The sequence below is a fragment of the Physella acuta genome, unplaced genomic scaffold (assembly GCF_028476545.2).
Source record: "Physella acuta isolate Inbredline_101_S28 unplaced genomic scaffold, ASM2847654v3 ptg000095l, whole genome shotgun sequence".
Taxonomy (NCBI): domain Eukaryota; kingdom Metazoa; phylum Mollusca; class Gastropoda; family Physidae; genus Physella; species Physella acuta.
This window is the reverse complement of record NW_026731615.1, coordinates 477954-500176: the sequence shown is the minus strand read 5'-3', so window position 1 is coordinate 500176 and position 22223 is coordinate 477954. Positions and strand designations below refer to the sequence as shown.

At 39.2% G+C, this 22223-nt stretch overlaps 1 protein-coding gene and 1 long non-coding RNA gene across 8 annotated transcripts in view; one reads left to right on the top strand and one right to left on the bottom strand.

The window, feature by feature from the left end:
• Positions 1-22223, bottom strand: part of LOC131929570 (rho GTPase-activating protein 8) — a 48390-nt gene that overhangs the window by 19345 nt on the left and 6822 nt on the right. For 3 of the 7 annotated variants that reach the window (XM_059285860.1, XM_059285876.1, XM_059285886.1), the window contains 6 exons: positions 16792-16892; positions 15674-15734; positions 15456-15543; positions 14618-14749; positions 13886-13972; positions 13008-13106 (listed from right to left, as the gene is read on the bottom strand). In XM_059285860.1, coding sequence (XP_059141843.1) covers positions 13008-13106; positions 13886-13972; positions 14618-14749; positions 15456-15543; positions 15674-15734; positions 16792-16892 — 568 coding nt within the window. Of the gene's footprint in view, positions 1-13007; positions 13107-13885; positions 13973-14617; positions 14750-15455; positions 15544-15673; positions 15735-16791; positions 16893-17839; positions 17911-18521; positions 18625-21969; positions 22027-22223 lie in introns of those variants that run through there. The other 4 variants (XM_059285853.1, XM_059285868.1, XM_059285890.1 and 1 more) reach the window with 3 other exon arrangements.
• LOC131929613 (uncharacterized) overlaps positions 7413-22223 on the top strand; it is a 29993-nt gene continuing 15182 nt past the window's right edge. The window contains exon 1 of the long non-coding RNA XR_009383982.1: positions 7413-7447. This is a non-coding gene — a long non-coding RNA (uncharacterized LOC131929613). The remainder of the gene's footprint in view (positions 7448-22223) is intronic.

Below are 22223 nucleotides of genomic sequence, written 5' to 3'. Positions count from 1 at the left end.
AGATAACTAAGAGGAGGTTGCTTTCACGAGTTACTGATAGTGTTTTAAAGCAAATATACTCAGTGGCAGCATTGGTACTGTCGAATTCACAAATTATGAATTACTGAAAAGTATAAAATAAAACAACTAAATAGCGGCGTATGATACGCCGCGGGTCGGCTCGTTAACTCTATTTCATCTGCCCAATTGGATAGCTAGGTCTAAAGAGGATTCTATACTTTACTTATATTCAAAGGTATCTGTATAGAGAAAAAAATTTACTTTAAAAAAATGCTTATTGCGGTTAGCTTACGATGTGGTATTTATTAATGGGGTTATCGCTTTAATAATTTAAAACGTAATTGAAACCGCAAACATGACCCTAAACGAATTAACAATCAGCCCGCGGGCCAAGTGTGTTTACTTCAGTGTCCGCCTATCTGTGAAAACAATGCATTGTTTACGTGTTAATCCAGATCTACGTTTAACCCTCTCGTGACCGGAACAGCGTGAAGAAACGATTGTGTACTGAGTGCCGGTTGGTGTGAATGAAACAGTTGACTGGGGGAGGGAGGGTGGGGGTGTTCGATTCATCTTTACTCGGCTGTGAAGGGGTGGAAATAGGTTAGGACAGTTTTCACAGGTTGGTTGTTTTTTATGGACTACTGAAGTTAAAGGTGGTAGTTTTAAAGGTTAGGGCAGATTGTCGTGGGTTGTTTTTTTTATGGACTACACATAGTTAATTTAAAGGTAATAGCTTTATAGACCAGAGGTTCTCCGAGTGTACAGTTGGGGACAATGGCATGGTAACATGTAGGCAATGTATGGTGTTCCAGAGTTATCGTAGCATAGCTAAGCTGGTGATAGGGGAGCTTAGGGAGAGGCTAATGTTTCAGAACAGGCTACAATTGAAAGAGAAGCTACTGTTAGACGAAACTACACTTTAAAAAGAGGCTAAGTTTATCATTAAAATAACAGGCTGTATTTCAGGAAGAAACCACATTTGAGGAATCGGATATAGTTTTAAAAGATGGCTACATTTCAGGAAGGGGCTATAGTTTTAAAAGATGATACATTTCAGGAAGGGGCATATTGTTTAAAAAGATGCTACATTTCAGGAAGGGGCATATAGTTTTAAAAAAAAATTCATAAAAAACGTTTTAATAACAAGCTTTTATGTAATGATGCACTAAAAAGTAGAAAATAAATTATAGAATACTATTTAAATAACTATAAAGAAAAGCGTGGGTCACTTTAGTATCTATTGGATACCTTTACTAATGTTAAGGAAGACACCCACGCTTTTCTTTATAGTTATTTAAATAGTAGTCTATAATTTATTTTCTACTTTTTAGTGCATCATTACATAAAAGCTTGTTATTAAAACGTTTTTTATGAATTTCTTTTCAGTACTTTACATGTTTTATTTACAATAGAGTTACATGACTAAAAACCATTGCGCGCCTACTGAACATCACGTTCAGTAGGCGCGCAATGGTTTTTGAACGCAGCCATTACGTGATGGCGCAGCTATTGAAGGTGATGACGCGTGTGGTGTGGTTGGCTAGACATGCCTACTAATTCGGTCCTAATTTTTATTAATTCATAAAAAATTAATTAGGCATCCAATTAAGTCAAATTTAGTTTCAGATTGCATTGTCTTCATGTCTTGACCCACGTGCCAACTGTGAATCGTGTCGGTCAAGTAGAACTGTCCGAATTTTCACTCCTGCGTTTCCGTCTAGACTGACGACAGACAGAGGAAGTGAGTTAAATAAAAGCTTGTAAAAAAAAATTCATAAAAAACGTTTTAATAACAAGCTTTTATGTAATGATGCACTAAAAAGTAGAAAATAAATTATAGACTACTATTTAAATAACTATAAAGAAAAGCGTGGGTGTCTTCCTTAACATTAGTAAAGGTATCCAATAGGGTCCTAGGACCTTTGACCACAGGTGCTTTGACCATAGGGGGTTTGACCATAGGGGGTTTGACCACAGCGGAGCTTTGACCATAGGGGCTTTGACCATAGGGGGTTTGACCACAGCGGGCCTTTGACCATAGCGGTGCTTTGACCATAGGGGGTTTGATCATAGGAGGTTTGACGACAGACTGACGAGGAAGTGAGTTAAATAAAAGCTTGTAAAAAAGATGCTACATTTCAGGAAGGGGCATATAGTTTAAAAAGATTCTACATTTCAGGAAGGGGCTATAGTTTAAAAGATGCTACATTTCAGGAAATGGCATTTAGTTTAAAAAGATGCTACATTTCAGGAAGGGGCTATAGTTTAAAAAGATGCTACATTTCAGGAAGGGGCATATAGTTTTAAAAGATGCTACATTTCAGAAAGGGGCTATAGTTTAAAAAGATGCTACATTTCAGGAAGGGGCATATAGTTTAAAAAGATGCTACATTTCAGGAAGGGGCTATAGTTTAAAAGATGCCACATTTCAGGAAAGGGCATATAGTTTTAAAAGATTCTACATTTCAGGAAGGGGCTATAGTTTAAAAGATGCCACATTTCAGGAAAGGGCATATAGTTTAAAAAGATGCTACATTTCAGGAAGGGGCTATAGTTTAAAAAGATGCTACATTTCAGGAAGGGGCTATAGTTTTAAAAGATGCTACATTTCAGAAAGGGGATATAGTTTTAAAAGATACTACATTTCAGGAAGGGCCTATAGCTTTAAAAGATGCTATATTTCAGGAATGGGCTATAGTTTTAAAAGATGCTACATTTCAGGAATGGGCTATAGTTTTAAAAGATGCTACATTTCAGGAATGGGCTATAGTTTTAAAAGATGCTACATTTCAGGAAGGGGCTACAGTGAAAGAACAGGCTCAACATCAGTTGCCTGACTATAGTCGATTTCCGAAGACCAGCAAAATTACATACAAGCGAGACAGTCATCAAATCAAGCAAAACGGGGAGTGACACAAACATCAGCCGAGATACAGATCATTGTTTTGTTGACACACATTGCCTGCTCTCAGCAAATATGGGGTGGCTTTCTGTTGATTCTTCGCTTCACCGACCGTGGCGTCAATACTATGCACCATGTTGCTAGCATACACAAGTAAACAACTTGGCTTTTTGGATGTGAATGTCTACATTGCTTTCATAGCATAGAAACGTGGATTAAACCGAGGGTTAAATGCTAATTGAGTTAGCGGTGGGGTGGTATGGAGGAATGTTATTCCCAAGCATATCGCTATGTAAAATTGTTGCTATTCAAAACGGTTGGGTGAATTTCCGTAACCAACGGGATTACAATCATGTCTTTTGCTTTTAATCAAGAATTGACGAGCTATTTTTTTTTTTACTGTGAGTGTCATCTATATACTACTAAAAGTCAACTTTGTTTACATGTTTGAATATTTATTTGTTTGCCTGATCGAAAATTGTGATATGTTCGACTCTATCTGGAAAGCTGTAAAATGGTATGCAGGTAGAGAATAATTTTTTAATGCAGACAGACTGTTGATCACAAATTTATTTAAAGACGTTAATTAATTTATTGATTTATTCATAGTTAAATTAACCGTATTTTTTTAAAAATGTTAATACTTTGAATAAACTTTGTGGGGATAGTGACGTCCCTTGATGTGTTTACTTTTTGGTTCAATAAAAATGGCGGACTCATCATAGACTTTGTGGCCCATTCAAAAGTTTAACGCGTTACAAAGCTAATTTTCTGCCGGCTATAACTTAAACAATACGTCCGTTTGCTGTATTTATTACGTTCCAACACTTATATCAATTTTCAACTGTCTTTTTCATTTAGTTTTACGATAAATTTCTCTAGATCTAAAGATCAGCTGTCGAAGGGAAGTTATGAATCTAGCCTAGATCTAGCCTAGATCTAGATCACTACTAGACTCAGTGTAAATTCTAGATCTAGACTTAATGTAAATTCTACATCTAGAATCTATTTCAGGCCTTAATACATCTAGAATCTATTTCAGGCCTTAATTATTTTATATAAATCTTTGTTTGGCTAATTTAAGATTAAATTTAATTTGAAAGTTACTACTACTAGATCTATGCGCGGAGACTCAAAAGTATAGTATAAAAATTCATTTGTGACGTCACGAGTAAATAGCTAAGTTGGTAGCGTAGCCCGCTCTCATGTGGGTGGCACAGGTTCTGGACCAATATGTCAATGATATTTTTTTTTCAATATTTTTTTTTTTAGATGTGAATGATAAAGTTGCCTATCTGAACTTGGCAGGATACAGGGCAGGTGAAGTAGAGTTCATCTGTTTCTTTGTCCTAAGCATATGAAAGGATAGTGTGGTCAGAGACATGCTCGGCTGGAATCGTTTTTTAAACGATAAAAACAAGTTGTCTGAGACTTGGCGGGACACTGGGCAGGTGAAGTAGAGTTGAGTAGGTCACATGTGACGTCAGTATATGAAGGGATAGTCCGAAATCGGTGTTTTCGGTGTTTTTAAAAGATAAAAAACATATTTTTGAATGTGGGGTCTGTTTTTTGTGACCATAAGTGACACTGCAGTAGCGTAGCGAGGAGGGGGGGGGGGCGGGAGGGGAGGCGGGGGGGAGGGGGGAGGCGGGGGGGGGGGGAAGGGGAGGCGGGGGGAGGTGGAGGGGGGGGGCGGGGGGACATATGTTGGGGCGCCAAAATGGTTTGGAAAAATAAATTGAAAGGTTGAGGGGGGTGCAAATCGAAAGTTTGAGGGGGGGGGGGGTTGAAAATCGAAATCTTGGGGGGGGGGGGTTAAAATCGAAAAGTTTGTCCCCGGGCGCCGGGAAGGGTCGCTATGCCTCTGAGTGACAGACGTGATGTTTTTTTATGGATGACCCCCGAAACCCACAGTTATCCAACGGATGACGGGTATTCTAGTAATTTACTATAACTTGGCGTATGAAGTGGTGCCGAGTGTGTCTGTGTGGGGGGGGGGGGGGCATAATTGTACAGATAGGTGGATGTGTGGTGGTATCTTTTTAACTTATGTGCGAAATCCATTTCATTCGCGATGAAATTAATTTTCCAGCCAAGGAACATGCTCTAAAGTAGCGTCAAGAAGTAAGATACGAATGGGATTTTTAATGGGGGAAAAAATAGCCTTGAATAACGTACAAAAACTTGACACTATAAAAATCTGGCGAAACGAAATACGAGTTGAGGTAAGAAAAAAAAGTCGTGTAAGCCGCCCTGTTGTCATCTGATGCGGTCATTATTCAACATAAAACAATGGGGGGACAAGATAACATCCTAGCATATACTGGGTGGGGGGGGGGGCGACAAGATACCATCCTAGCAGAGGCTGGGTGGGGGGCGACACTAGACATTGTTAGGTTTTAGTGGAGTACAGTGGAACATTTGATGCGGTCATTATTCAACATAAAACAATGCGGGGACAAGATACCATCCTAGCAGAAGCGGGATGGGGTGGGGGGACAAGATACCATCCTAGCAGAGGCAGGGTGGGGGGGACGACAAGATACCATCCTAGCAGAGGCAGGGTGGGGGGGGGACAAGATACCATCCTAGCAGAGGCTGGGTGGGGGGGGGGACGACAAGATACCATCCTAGCAGAGGCAGGGTGGGGGGGGGGGACGACAAGATACCATCCTAGCAGAGGCTGGATGGGGTGGGGGGGGCGACACTAGACAATGCTAGGTTTTAGTGGAGTACAGTGGATCATTTGATGCGGTCATTATTCAACATAAAACAATGCGGGGACAAGATACCATCCTAGCAGAGGCAGGGTGGGGGGGGGGGACAAGATACCATCCTAGCAGAGGCAGGGTGGGGGGGGGGACAAGATACCATCCTAGCAGAGGCTATGTGGGGGGGGGGCGACACTAGACAATGTTAGGTTTTAGTGGAGTACAGTAGAACATTTAATGCGGTCATTATCTATATACTACTAAAAGTCAACTTTGTTTACATGTTTGAATATTTATTTGTTTGCCTGATCGAAAATTGTGATATGTTCGACTCTATCTGGAAAGCTGTAAAATGGTATGCAGGTAGAGAATAATTTTTTAATGCAGACAGACTGTTGATCACAAATTTATTTAAAGACGTTAATTAATTTATTGATTTATTCCTACGCAGAATAACCCATTTTTTTTTAAAATGTTAGAACCTTGACTAAACTTTGTGGGAATAGTGACGTCACAGGTTTTTGTTTACTCTTTAGTACAATAAAATGGCGGCGTCTATTGAAGAAAATTGTGTTCCCATTCAAAAGTTTAACGCGTTCTAAATCTAATTTTCTGTCGGTCATAACTTTAACAATACGTCCGTTTGCTGTATTTATTACGTTCCAACACTTATATCAATTTTCAACTGTCTTTTTCATTTAGTTTTACGATAAATTTCTCTAGATCTAAAGATCAGCTATCGAAGGAAATTTATGAATCTAGCCTAGGATCTAGATCTAGATCTAGCCTAGATGTAGGTCACTAGATTCAATGTAAATTCTACATCTAGAATCTATTTCAGGCCTTAATTATTTTATATAAATCTTTGTTTGGCTTATTTAAGATAAAATTTAATTTGAAAGTTAGTACTACTAGACTTATTTTTAGATCTAGATCTAGAATCTATACGCGTAAATCAAGTTGCATAAGGAGACACATAGTATAGTATAAAAATTCACTTGTGACGTCACGAGTAAATAGCTAAAATGGTAGCGTAGTCAGCTCTCATGCAGGAGGCACGGGTTCTAGACCAATATGTCAGTGAAATTTTTTTTTTCAATTTTTTTTTTTAGATGTGAATGATAACGTTGCCTATCTGAACTTGGCAAGATACAGGGCAGGTGAAGTAGAGTTCATCTGTTTCTTTGTCCTAAGCATATGAAAGGATAGTGTGGTCAGATACATGCTCGGCTGGAATTGTTTTTTAAACGATAAAAACATGTTGTCTGAGACTTGGCAGGACACTGGGCAGGTGAAGTAGAGTTGAGTAGGTCACCTGTGACGTCAGTTTATGAAGGGATAGTCCGAAATCGGTGTTTTCGGTGTTTTTAAAAGATAAAAAACATATATTTGAATGTGGGGTCTGTTTTTTGTGACGATAAGTGACACTGCAGTAGCGTACCGAGGAGGGGGGGGGGGGGGGGGACGGTAGGGGAGGGGAGGCGGGGGTGGGGAGGGGAGGCGGGGGGTGGGGAGGGGAGGCGGGGGGTGGGGAGGGGAGGGGAGGCGGGGGGGGGGGAAGGGGGGGTGGGGAGGTGGAGGGGGGAAGGGGGGGGGGACATATGTTGGGGCGCCAAAATGGTTTGGAAAAATAAATTGATAGGTTGAGGGGGGTTCAAATCGAAAGTTTGAGTGGGGGGGGGGGGGTGCACATCAAAAGTTTGAGGGGGGGGGGTTCAAATCGAAAACTTTGTCCCCGGGCGCCGGGAAGGATCGCTATGCCTCTGAGTGACAGACGTGATGTTTTTTGATGGATGACCCCCGAAACCCACAGTTATCCAACGGATGACGGGTATTCTAGTTCAACATAAAACAATGCGGGGACAAGATAATATCCTAGCAGATGTTAGGTTTTAGTGTACAGTTGACAATGCTAGGAGGGTTTTAGTGGAGTACAGCGGCTCATTTGGTTGGGAATAGAAATGGTGTGTATGGTGGAGCCCAATAGGTGTGAGTTGGGTCATGGGGTCTGACCGGACATGAGGTGGGAGGTGGGAGTGCGGATATGGGGTCGGGGTATGGGGTGGGAGAAGTCGGTATATATGGGAAAGGGGTGGTATACGGGAAATTGGGGCGTGGGGGGAGGGGGGGTTGAGTTGGAGAGATAGGACGGAAGTCGAGGATATGGGCATGGTGTTGGATTACGGGAGGGTGTTGGATTACGGGAGGGTGTCGGATTACGGGAGGGTGTCGGATTACGGGAGGGTGTCGGATTACGGGAGGGTGTCGGATTACGGGAGGGTGTCGGATTACGGGAGGGTGTCGGATTACGGGAGGGTGTCGGATTACGGGAGGGTGTCGGATTACGGGAGGGTGTCGGATTACGGGAGGGTGTCGGATTACGGGAGGGTGTCGGTTACGGGAGGGTGTCGGATTACGGAGGGGTGTCGGATTACGGGAGGGTGTCGGGATATGGGGAGAGTGTCGGGATATGGGGAGAGTGTCGGGATATGGGGAGAGTGTCGGGATATGGGGAGAGTGTCGGGATATGGGGAGAGTGTCGGGATATGGGGAGAGTGTCGGGATATGGGGAGAGTGTCGGGATATGGGGAGAGTGTCGGGATATGGGGAGATTGTCGGGATATGGGGAGAGTGTCGCGATATGGGGAGAGTGTCGGGATATGGGGAGAGTGTCGGGATATGGGGAGAGTGTCGGGATATGGGGAGTGTCGGGATATGGGGAGAGTGTCGGTATATGGGGAGAGTGTCGGTATATGGGGAGAGTGTCGGGATGTGGGGAGAGTGTCGGGATGTGGGGAGAGTGTCGGGATATGGGGAGAGTGTCGGGATATGGGGAGAGTGTCGATATATGGGGAGAGTGTCGGTATATGGGGAGAGTGTCGGGATATGGGGAGAGTGTCGGGATATGGGGAGAGTGTCGGGATATGAGGAGAGTGTCGGGATATGGGGAGAGTGTCGGGATATGGGGAGAGTGTCGGGATATGGGGAGAGTGTCGGGATATGGGGAGAGTGTCGGGATATGGGGAGTGTCGGGATATGGGGAGAGTGTCGGTATATGGGGAGAGTGTCGGTATATGGGGAGAGTGTCGGTATATGGGGAGAGTGTCGGGATATGGGGCGAGTGTCGGGATGTGGGGAGAGTGTCGGGATGTGGGGAGAGTGTCGGGATATGGGGAGAGTGTCGGGATATGGGGAGAGTGTCGATATATGGGGAGAGTGTCGGTATATGGGGAGAGTGTCGGTATATGGGGAGAGTGTCGGGATATGGGGAGAGTGTCGGGATATGGGGAGAGTGTCGGGATATGGGGAGAGTGTCGGTATATGGGGAGAGTGTCGGTATATGGGGAGAGTGTCGGTATATGGGGAGAGTGTCGGTATATGGGGAGAGTGTCGGTATATGGGGAGTGTGTCGGGATATGGGGAGAGTGTCGGGATATGGGGAGAGTGTCGGGATATGGGGAGAGTGTCGGGATATGGGGAGAGTGTCGATTTATGGGGAGTGTGTCGGGATATGGGGAGAGTGTCGGGATATGGGGAGAGTGTCGGGATATGGGGAGAGTGTCGGGATATGAGCAAAGAAGGCAGGACTTGCACCCCGTTTTGCTGTAGATAATTTTTAATTAGAAGAAAAAAAACAGTTTAATTGATTCTTGTGAAATTTGGCAGTTACATAGGGCTGAATACAGTCGTAGAAGTTTTAGACCATTTTTCTAAACAGAACCGAGATTGTTGCCAGAGAAGTGTCAACAAACAGCAGATTTAAAAGGCAGAGAGAAAAAAAAGTGAGACAGTTTTCAATGATCGGCCTTGAGCTGACCTTGGGTCACCGTTGTGCAACACAGCGTCGGTGGTCATGTTGTACTCAAGCCAGCCACGCACGGCACGTCCAGCAAACACGAGTTAACACGTCCCACACACGTGAATGGAATCTACGGTTAGCTGTGGGAGGGGGGGGGATAGGGGAGGGGGACAAGGGATTAGCGACAACACGCGACCAACATGTGGGGGGTGTCTGTTAACTGGGTGACACGAATACCAACTTGAGGGGGGGGGGGGGGGGGGCATGCTTGAATTGCTGTAGTATGTATGTTGTAGTGTGTATGTTGTAGTGTGTATGTTGTAGTGTGTATGTTGTAGTGTGTATGTTGTAGTGTGTATGTTGTAGTGTGTATGTTGTAGTGTGTATGTTGTAGTATGAATGTTGTAGTATGAATGTTGTAGTATGAATGTTGTAGTATGAATGTTGTAGTATGAATGTTGTAGTATGAATGTTGTAGTATGAATGTTGTAGTATGAATGTTGTAGTATGAATGTTGTAGTATGAATGTTGTAGTATGAATGTTGTAGTATGAATGTTGTAGTATGAATGTTGTAGTATGAATGTTGTAGTATGAATGTTGTAGTCTGACTGTTGTAGTATCAATGTTGTAGTATCAATGTTGCACTATGAATGTTGTAGTATCAATGTTGTAGTATAGGCCTATATGTTGTAGTATGAATGTTGTAGGATAGGCCTATACTATATGTTGTAGTATGAATATTGCAGTATGAATTCACTCACAGAGGTGGTATGGCGAACCATCTAGATTCAGATTATGGTGAGGGATGATAAACCTTCAAATTTTAGTTTTATATACTGCCCAAGTTAGTTAGGGTTTCATATAGCTAAGGTTAACACTACACAAAATTCATAAAAATTACAGGCACACAGAAAATTTATTGTTAAACTTATCTTTAGTATTACACTAACTCCTATTGTCACTGACATTACAATTGATTATAACTTCCCCCATTCCCCCCCCCCCCCCCCCCCATTCCCCCACCGACACAACCACAATTAAAAATGCAAAAGGTAAAAGGACCCTGGCAAGGTGCCTCTAGGATGCACAACAAAAACATTTTAGCTACAAAAAACACAATCCCACCATAATAAATTATACCAGCCCCTCCCGTCCATTATGTTCACAAATTCTCCATTATTTCACAGACAACTCAGGTCGGATTAAGAAATCTAGGAATATAAACATAGGTTTGTTGGCTGTAGTTTTCAGCACTTGATTTTAATAGTTCTCAAACTGAAACATTTCAAATATTTACATCTTCCAGCATACCCTACGCAAACACATTATTAAACATCACAAACATTTCACATGAAACAGATCACAAACATTCCACATGAAACAGATCACAAACATTTCACATGAAACAGATCACAAACATTTCACATGAAACAGATCACAAACATTTCGCATGAAACAGATCACAAACATTCCACATGAAACAGATCACAAACATTTCACATGAAACAGATCACAAACATTCCACATGAAACGGATCACAAACATTTCACTTGAAATAAATCACAAACATTTCACATGAAACAGATGACAACCATTTCACATGAAACAGATTACAAACATTCTGCATGAAACATTACAAACATTCTATACAAACAACTTTCAACCAAGAAGGAAAAAAAATATTTTAAAAATAACTAAAAATAGCTAGGATCTCTACAAAATAACAAACAAGTCCACAAAAATATGTTTCTACTAGACTATACCTATTTGCCTTTAGTGCTACTTTGGCTTTCTTCTTCCCTTCTACAAACAAATCATGCCCTGAGATATTTAAAAAATCTGGCCATTCACTATTACCTACTAGCCTGCCATCCCCCCCCCCCCCCCCCACCCCCCTAAACCTCAATCCTCTCAACAAACAAAAGGTAAGTGTTACTCTGCAAACAGGACCTCAAGGATGTAAACGAAAAAAGTCAACTACAAAACACTATGTCACAGCAGATAATAGATATCAGCACAGCAAACAGGGCACCTTACAGTCACGCTTCAGTTGTTACAGCTACACTTGGGGACAGCCCCCCCCCCCCCCCAGCCCCACATCATGTGTCAGGGTTGGAAAAGGCTCACTACAGGGCAATATCTAGACACCCTTTACTGATGGGACAGGGACAGACCTCCTCCCCCCCCCCCCCCCCAAATCATGGGTCAGGGTTGGAAAAGGTTAACTTCAGGCCAACCCAGGGCAATATCTAGACAGAATATCTATCTGGAAAATGTAGATGGTAATGGCCAAGGAAAAAGACATCTTTTACTAATGCTACTTAAGGACAGATCTCCCCCCCCCCCCCCCCCCCCCAATTATGTATGACCACAGAAGTAGGTTGGAAAATATTCCATTAGATGGCAGTGGGCAGGGAAAAATACATCTACTGATAGGACTTAGGGAACCCCCCCCCCCCCCACACCATTATGTTTGATGGATGTCCACAGAGGTAGGTTGGGAAATATCCCATTACATGCTGATATCCAGGGTAGCAGACATCCTTTACTGATGACAGACATCAATCTATTGTGTGAAAACATTAGGATGGAAAAGGCTCACTGCTTGCATGATAGAAAACATTTTATCCTATCAGAGTGGTCTTGTGACTAAAGTAAAGATTTCTGGGTTTAAATACAAGCCAAACCACAGTGTCTGAGACCACACAACTGGTTTAGATAAAGTAAAACAGGCCCTCCATATAATCCTCTAGCCTACACGGTCCACTACACAGACTGTATTTTAACAATATGAATCACCAAATGGTTTACCATGCTTACTCATGGCCCTGTTTTTCAATAATTTTTTACAGTGGTCACAAAGTATAAAGAATTGGTCACTCATGAAATCTCTAACCCATTTCAGCAACCAATGCTTTTAATAACAGGAGAAAGTATGTTTTATTTTCTTATTTTCAGTGTATTTGGTCCCTTGTTCTATCACATCACCATCCATGTCAGAACTGGGTTTATGCTACTAATACTCTCAGCTGATGACTTTGAACCTACAAGTCATACAACTCTTTGACTTTGAACTTACAAGTCATACAACTGTATATATGATTTGTATTATTTTTTAAGGAATGTCATTTTAAAACTCATAACAATTTTTAGGGAATATTTTAATTGTTTAACTTTCTTCTTCTTCGTTCTTAAGTTTAGTGTTGGGAAGGATTCCCTCCGACAAGTAAACGTTTCAACTGATTATGCGCCATACAGACCATTGACTCTGATTTCAGCCTGCTTTTCTTTTTGGATTTGCTTCCATAGCCTTTGTCCAACCAAGAACAAACTACAAGGCAGCAGTTGTTTGATTTTGGAGTTGGTTCTCCTAGAAGAGTGGCTGTCCCCAGCTAACGAGCCTCATCTGCCTGAGGGTTCGAACTCAAGACTTGTCAGTTAGCAACCATGAGCTTTATCGACTCAATCACGCAGGCCCCCTATTTAACTTTCAATTCAGTTAATTTTCCATATCCAGCCTCAAATTTTAAAACAGCAATAAGAACAAATGATATAGCAAAAAAATATAACAAACAATATTTTGTGACTCACTCAATGACAGGCTCCGGAATTGATAATTGATCAAATGGCAGGTGCTGTCTGAGGTCTTCTAGGTAGTTGACATACATCATCTTCTGTCCAAACTTGACACTGGGGGAGGGGGATGGTTGAATACATTTATTGTCATAGGGTGGGTCTAACAAATTTGGGGGAGGGGGGGGGGGACAGTTAAATACATTTATTGTCATAGTCATAGGGTGGGTCTAACAAACTTGACACTGGGGGAGGGGGGACAGTTGAATACATTTATTGTCATAGGGTGGGTCTAACAAACTTGTCACTGGGGGAGGGGGAACAGTTGAATACCTTTTTTAATATATGCATAGGTTAGGTTTTAAAAACTTGACAGCGAGGAGGGGTGGTGGGGAGAGGGGGGGGGGGGTGGTAATGACCTTTTAATACATTTATCATCATAACCATAAGTTGGAATTACAACCTTACAAACTTGACAGGGGGGACAATGACAGTTCAATACATTTATTATCATAGTCACAGGGTGTGGGTCAAACAAACTTGACCCCGGGGGGGGGGGGGTCATTATAATATATTTATCATCATAGTCATAGAGTGGGTACTACAACCTTATAAAACCTAGTGTGTATTACACAACATGTAGTGATGGTACCATTAGGCAGAGATCAGTAACAGGGAATGTAGCTGTGACAATTAAAACACTATGTAAAGGGAGATACCTTTTGTAACAAAGTCTAGGAAAATACTTCAGATTAACCCCCTTGTGTGACAATTAATCAGACTAAAACTTTAAGGGAGGTAAACCAAATACTAGCAATTACATTTCTAAGAGTGAAAGTGGCATGGGCATGTCCTTGTGCTAACAGCTACTTGATATATTAACATACATAGCTTACCTAATCAATGGTCGGAATATATTCCACAGAACTTTGATGAAACTTGTAGGGTGTACTAGATAAAGCATTTTCAAGTTCTTCTTGTATCTGTGAGGAGAAAAATATTTTTTAAAATTTAAATTCAAGCAAAACAAGAACTGCGGCTATCTCTGTATGAGCCTGCCTTGTCACATAAGCTATTATGTGATGAATACATATTTTTTAAAATTATAATTTTCATGATTTTTTTTGTATTGGTTGTAGACTATTATAATCCATTATTCTTGTAAAGAATGTTATACAGCAGAAGACTGGACCAAGTAGAAGATAATGGCTGAGGCCCTATGCTTCATAAAGGATTAAAGAGGACTTTGTGAGTAAGTGTAAAGAATGTCAGGGGCACACAACTCTAGGCTCAGAGTCACAGACCATCATCTTTTAAAAGGTTTAGATTCCTCAAAATTGCCTTTTTTTGTGTCAAATATTTGTTATGTTAAAATCAAAAATCTAACTGTACTTAATAACTTAAAAGGTTCCAGAAAAACCACCATTAATAGTCATAGTAGGGTTGTTTTTTTTTAAAATAATTTCAACATATAGCCTACTTCTAAGCTATCAAAATTTCAACTATTTTATCTTTATCTGCTTAAAGCACATACAAAACAGTGAGTAAAATAAACTTTGACATTAAAATTAATGACTTTCTTCCTGTGGTGCAGACAACCAACTGCCACAGTTAATGCAAGTACTCACTTCCTGTCAAATTCCCTGTACGCCTGCAGTAGCCAGGAGAGCTTGGGTTTGTTCCATCTGTTGAGGCCATGGTGGAAGTACACTAGCACGTAGTCCTGCTCTACGTACTTGTCTAGTGTGTGTCTGATGTATCTGAAATTACACAGATTGTACGCATACAATTTAGTGTTGTACAGTGGGCTTTAGCTAATCGTATAAGCATAATTTCTTATACATGTAAAGGTGTTTTATTAAAAACATCATTTTCTTTTTATAAGGTGTTTTATAGAAGGCATAATTTCATATAAAGGTGTTTTATAATGGTCATCATTTTCTGTAGATAAGGTGGTTTATTAAAGATATCAATTTCATTAACATATAAAGGTGTTTTATTTCATGCATCATTTTCTTTTTTAAGGTGTTTTTATAATGGGCATTTTTTTTAGATATACGGTGTTTTATTAAAGATGTCTAGAATCTATTACATTAACATAAAGATATATATAGCAGGCATCATTTTCTTGATAGTTTTATAGAATTCATCAATTCAATTTTATACTAGGATTTTATGATGGGTTCCATTAGCTATATATTAATGTGTTTTATAGAAAGCATCAATTCCATTTACACATGGTGCATAATAGAGGGCATCGAGTGAAGGTGAAGAAGAGTTCATCTGGTTGTAAACAACAGCACGAAATCAATCACTTTATTCGAATAGTTTTACTCAACATAAACAATTAGTTAAACCTCAAAGTTAGCAACAGTTAACAAAACAGTTAAATCTTAAGTTTACCAAACAAAATAACACAACCTACTGTAAAAATCTCAAGTTTACCAAACAAAAAACACAACCTACTGTAAAAATCTCCCATGGTCCAAAGCTTTATTAGATGGCAGCTTACAGGCTGATATGACGATGACCTTACGCCCATACAAATCATCTCCTGTGAACCAGTACGTATGTTGGGATTGTATGACACAATATCAATCATCCCCTTACAAACAAACAAAAAAATTTATTTTTTGAACTTCTTATTAATTAAAACAACAGAATCATAATTCAGCCAAACTCACCAGCAACTTCAAGAATCCCAAACTTTTCCACATCATTAAATTCACTGTTGGATTCCTCATCCTGTCACAATAGAAATTTTTGTTTTTACATGTTTCATATGGTTACGTGTTTCATATGACTGTCTCAAACATGAGGGAAGTTCACATAAATAAATTTTAGTTTTAACACTTAAAGTTTAATATTAGTGTCTCAAACATTAGGAAAGTTCACATAAAGAAATTTTAGTTTAAACACTTAAAGTTTAATATTGTCTAAACCAATCTCACCAATCTACAGTCAATCTCAAACATGAGGGAAGTCCACATTAAGAATTTAACTTAGGCTAGCTAGGTAATTAGGTTTGAACAACAACCAGCGTCACCAAGAATAAATATGATATGCGGTTTTTTTTAATCGTTACAATCGTTGTATGACTGTTGTATTTTTATTTAACAGCTAAGCAGAACCCAAGTGTCATGGCCTAGATTTATTCATATATAACCAGAGAACAATAGAGTAAGACAGACAATTAAATAAGGATGTTTTATTGACAATAGACGATATGGTTTGAGTGTATGTGCTGTTGTTTTGTTTCCTTGATAGAATATGTTGAGTGTGAGAACAAGACATAGATGGACAGTTGGTTGATAGGTAGCGAGTGAAGAGGAAACATTGGTTTTAGTGTTGTTAAAAACTAGAAGATTTAAAAGCTAGTTATGTGTAGTGCAAATAAATGTATTGCATAAAAAAATTAATCTTCACTGTTTTCTTTTAATGCTCAGAAATAAGTTTCAATACAGTTCTCATCACATATAGCAAGATAGGCTATAGATCTAGCAATTGAGATTGTCACTTGTAGTATACATATAGAACCAAATTAAATTACCTCAGGTTCACTGACTCACCATTTCAGTGCTGGAAATATCTACTTTAACCTTATGTCATCATAAATTAAAGTTTAGTTGTTATTGTTGACATACATATGGCAGTACTGTATGCCAACAAGATGTTATATTTCATTATGTGCCAACGTATCTGACAACACCACAAGTCAGGGTTAAATTAAATTGTCTATCAAACCTGCTACCTACTTATAGATAAGTGACTACATAAGTCAGTAAATGTCTATCAAACCTACTGAAGGTGTCCCAAGTTCTTTCTCAAAGTCCTCATCAATTAGCCCATCTGGGGTAATTGCTCCACCACGGAAGGCCCCACCTTCTGCATCCTTAGCCAGCTCTGTAACAAAAAAAGTCAAAGTTCCAATGACAATTATAAAACACTAAACTGTGTATTTTCTATACCAGTGTCCAATAATGTCAAAATAATAGAATCTATATAAAGGGGTTTTAGATTACTGGTAGTTAACTAAATTCACATGTCTAACTAATGTCAAGGCTATGTCAATGCTAACCCTAGTCATACCATATACCCTAACCCTAATTTCTAACCCTAAAACTAGGCTAGTGATTTCAATACTACTAACGACCTAACGCATCTATTTTTGGATAAGGTTTATTATCCGACATCAGTATACCCAATTATCCCACAAAACAACTAAATACAACTATGTATAGCTCATTATATTCTATAATGACAAAATTAAATACACTGGCTTACTTCCTTCCTGATTAACATAAACAAAACTACATACAACTATGTAGAGCTTATAGTACTCTATACTGAATAACACACTGGCTTAATTTTCTTCCTTATAATATAAAACAATTACAAACAACTAATAGCTAATTCTACTCTATACTGACAAACAGTCTAGCTTACTTTCTTCCTGATAAATATAAACAAAACTACATACAACTATGTATAGCTTATTCTACTCTATACTGAATAACACACTGGCTTAATTTTCTTCCTTATAATATAAAACAATTACAAACAACTAATAGCTAATTCTACTCTATACTGACAAACGGTCTGGCTTTCTTCCTGATGAATATAAAACAAAACTACATACAACTATGTATAGCTTATTCTACTCTATACTGAAAAACACACTGGCTTAATTTTCTTCCTTATAATATAAAACAATTACAAACAACTAATAGCTAATTCTACTCTATACTGACAAACGGTCTGGCTTTCTCCCTGATGAATATAAAACAAAACTACATACAACTACGTATAGCTAATTCTACCCAATACTGACAAACTTTACACTGGCTTACTTTCCGCATCTAGAACCTCCATTTGAACAGTAAACAAAAACACACCCAGGACTTGAATGTGTATGGTTAATTTGAACTTAATACGTTGGTTTGAATAACTTAACATACAGCTGTGACATGTGTATCTGGTGGCATAATTAGCTATACGTGTGTCATGTACATCAATAAACTACTTTGATCTACTGTAACGTAACATGCATATATTAATTTACATTCGTTATTAAAGTTTGGATCTACTTATAATTGCATTAGCTTAAATACTTTAATATATTTGATTTTATCAATACAGATAACATATAAGATGAGAAAGCTAATTAACTAATCTATGTATCCGATGATTTGACAATGGAATATTCCAATTGTGGGAGTATTGCCTTGTTAGTGGTAGTCTACTACTGCTAATGTCTAAACCCACACACTAGGCCTAGACTTTAATACTAATCTACAACCTACAAAACAATACAATCTACATAACGGAAGTAATGGAACAGCCTATTGTCTAATGCTGGCTTAAACAATCAAAATATAACCCTAATCCTGTGAATATAGCAAGGATTAAAGAAAAAAAAGTTATGTTTTAACAAGGTTTTACTTGCTAGGTTACTGTGTTTAGAGATGACCATACAAGACAGATGCTAGAACTGGTGTTAAATTAATGAAAGTTTATATCTGTTCTTATCACCTTTGTCTTTGGTGAATCTAAAACAGTTGAAGAAGTAAATGTACTCCATGTTTTGGTACACCAGGGAGAAATTATTTATTTTTATTTTCTAGTGTGTTGTGGGGTGGGGCTAGTCAGCAGATGTGAGTTCCATTAAGTTCTAGTTGACATCAGGTCACACAGTGGACACACACACACCCCACAGACTGTACATGATCTAGTGTGTTGTGGGGTGGGGCTAGTCAGCAGGTGTGAGTTCCATTAAGTTCTAGTTGACATCACATCACACAGTGGACACCCCCTCCAACACATGGACACCACACACACACACACACTGTACATGACCTAGTGTGTTCTAGTTGACATTAGATCACACAGTGGGGACACACACACCCCCCCACACACACACACCCATGGTACATGACCTAGTGTGACAACTTGACAACCAGCAGATGGTAGCACCATCCACACACACACTGACATCAGATCACACAGTGGTGACACACACCCCCCCCACACCCCCCCTCCCACACACACACACACTTACACCCATGATGTAAGACAACTTGCCAACCAGCAGTTGCTAGTACCATCTACACACAGACTTACATCAGATCACATAGTGGAGACACACACTCTCCAACACCTGGACACTACACACACACACATCCCCCACCCTGCACATGACCTAGTGTGTCATGGGGTGTGGCTAGCCAGCACATGAGCACCATCCACACACAGCACACACTGGCTGACATCAGATCACAGTAGACACCCCCCACCCCTGGACACCACACACCCACACTGTACATGACCTAGTGTGTTGTGGGGCATGGTAACCAGCTGATGTGAGCTCCATTAAGTTCTAGATGACACCTGATCACAGAGGGGAGACATACCACCCTACACACACACTATGCTAACACCATCCACACACAGCTGATATCAGAGCACACAGTAAAGACACCCGCCCTACCCCAGAATCCCACCCCCCTCCAACTCAGGTCTGTTAACTTCCATTATTCAACTGCCTGTCTAAAAGCAATATTTGATAGAACAAAAAAAAATATTTTTTCTACTCAGAAAGTTTAGCATTTTAACCACTGTTGTAGAGCATCTTTTCAAGGGACTAAAAACTCTGGAAAAATATTTTCCAAACAAAAATTATGTAATTAGGTAGAAAGTAATGTATAAGTTAAGTTCCCTTTTCAAACCTAATGGTCCATGGGACAAGTGAAGTAGAGTTCACCTGTTTCTGAAGGGATAGTGTATGAAGTAACTTATGGACACATTAAATATTGACCTCCAATTATCTTCATTAGAAAAGATAATGGTTAATCCTCCTTAAGACATTAAAAGAATTTCATTATCACTTCACATTATAAATTTTGAAATGTATTTACATTTGAACCCTAGACAAAATATACTATGTATATTCTAATTAGCCAGTAATGTAAACAAAGCAACCAGGTACACGTCTCAACATGACGTATAAATACGTGAAGCAAGTGCAGAGGGCTAGAAATTTTGACCCAAGTGGACCCTATAGCCTAGTGTGACTTACATAATTACAAAGATATTTTTAGCCTACTGAACTATTTATACCAGGATAAAATATAAGCTGAGTAGTGGCTGCCTGTTTTACATGGCAGTTAATGATGGCTACATGGTTTTATTCAACAAATATACTTTCTTAGGACATTTTAAAATATACTACTTTCTTGTATATAAAAACTGGAAATAAGAGTTGTTAACACTTAGATCTAGGTTATAGTACTAATACATCTGCATGCCAATATAACACTAGAAATATAATCTGTCTAAAATTTAACCATTGTTTTGGGTTATATATGTAGCGACGATGTTTAAAATAACTCTAGCAATTACACAACTGTTAAATCCTGTTGAACGTCTATAGGGGAAAAAAGTTTGTAGTTTACACAACACAACTGGTACGTTACATGAAAAGTTCTAAGTTTGAATATTAAATTATGTGGCGTGCATGTAATTAATTGTCATTTAGTAGCTTTAAACTTTCTCTTCGCATGAAAAGTTCTAAGTTAGAATAATAAATCAATTGTCTTGCATGTAATTAAACGTAATTGCTACACAGCAGCTTATTTCAAACTTTCTTATCACACTTTAAAAAACAAATCAGGTGATCATGCATCATACAGTTAACCTAATGTTCACACTTTAAAAAACAAATCAGGTGATCATGCATCATACAGTTGACTTAATGTTCACATTATGAACGGTGTTGGAGAATAGAACAATTCATGCATAGATTCCTTTTTCTAGAAGGTGTGTGCATAGTAATTTTTTCTCCTAAACAGAGAAGTGTGGACAGAGACCATGTGAAATCATGTTCCTGACAATTACACTGTGGCGAGGCAGCTTCCACACATTGTTTGAAAAGTTTAAAAATAAACTTCAAATACCATGAGTTGTTTTAGAAAATTGATGCGGTCACTGTCCCATCCCCTCCTGCTTGTAAAAAAAAAAATTTTTTAAAAAATAAAAATATTTCTTTTTTTTCTCAGGTGGTTTAATTCCACATGTGGACGTCCACATTGACCCCCCCCCCCCCCCCACGTGTGGACGTCGTAAATGGATGACCCCTAATAGAAAATAATAAAATCATATCTTCTAACCCCACCCCCTCCTCCAACCCTAAAAGAGCTGTCCCATAAAACAAATGTCATTATTTATGGAAGCCACCTACCAGGAAACAAACAATGTGTACAGTGGACAAGATAGCAATCACATGCAGATTAATATAAACATGATAGAACATTTATGAAAAAGCAGTTTCAAAGTTGGTAACTTCTCAAACAGAAGAGCTAATCCAAGGTTTCAAGGTTGGTAACTTTTTCAAACAGAAGAGCTCATGGTTTTAAAGTAAATAACTTCTTAAACAGAAGAGCTCATCCAAAGTTTCAAAGTTTGTAACTTTTCAAACAGAAGAGCTCATCATGGCTTCAAAGTCATAAGCCATAAGCTTTTCAAACAGAAGAGCTTATTCAAGATATCAAAATCAGTAACTTTTTAAACAGAAGAGCTCAGAAATTTCAGACAACCCCTATTAACATGCAATGAGTGTACATTTCACTTTATCTTTCAGTGTTGGGGCTATGCCTACTCTGTTAGCGTATGTGTGAATTGTACTTGGTGCTGCTACAGCAACTGATACACATAAGCTGATAATTGTATAAGGCAGCCAAGTTGTTTTCACAGCTACTCACAAAAACCAACAGATGCAGCAGAGACTAAGTTGAAGAACTAGGATTGGTTAGGTGGATCAGCCAAATAAGGAAGATGCATCTATGATTGGTTAGAAGAATCAGCCATTCAAGAAGATGCATCTATGATTGGTTAGGTGGATCAGCCAAATAAGGAATATGCATCTATGATTGGTTAGAAGAATCAGCCATTCAGGAAGATGCATCTAAAATGAAACAGTTCTTACCAACGTCCCAGGGTAGGGATGGAATGTGAGAATAGGGACTGAAGAAATCTCCGGATCCTTAGGACAACAAAACAGTCATCAACAAAAAAATAAGGAAAAAAAAAATCACAGGAAATTAAAAAAATTAGTTTGTAAAACAATACATAACAAGAAGTAATTTAACACAATTCTTTAAAGAAAAATAATGGTTTAAGTTTATTTGAATAATAATAGGTACAAATAAATGTAAAAACAGAAAGTAAAAAAAAATGTAA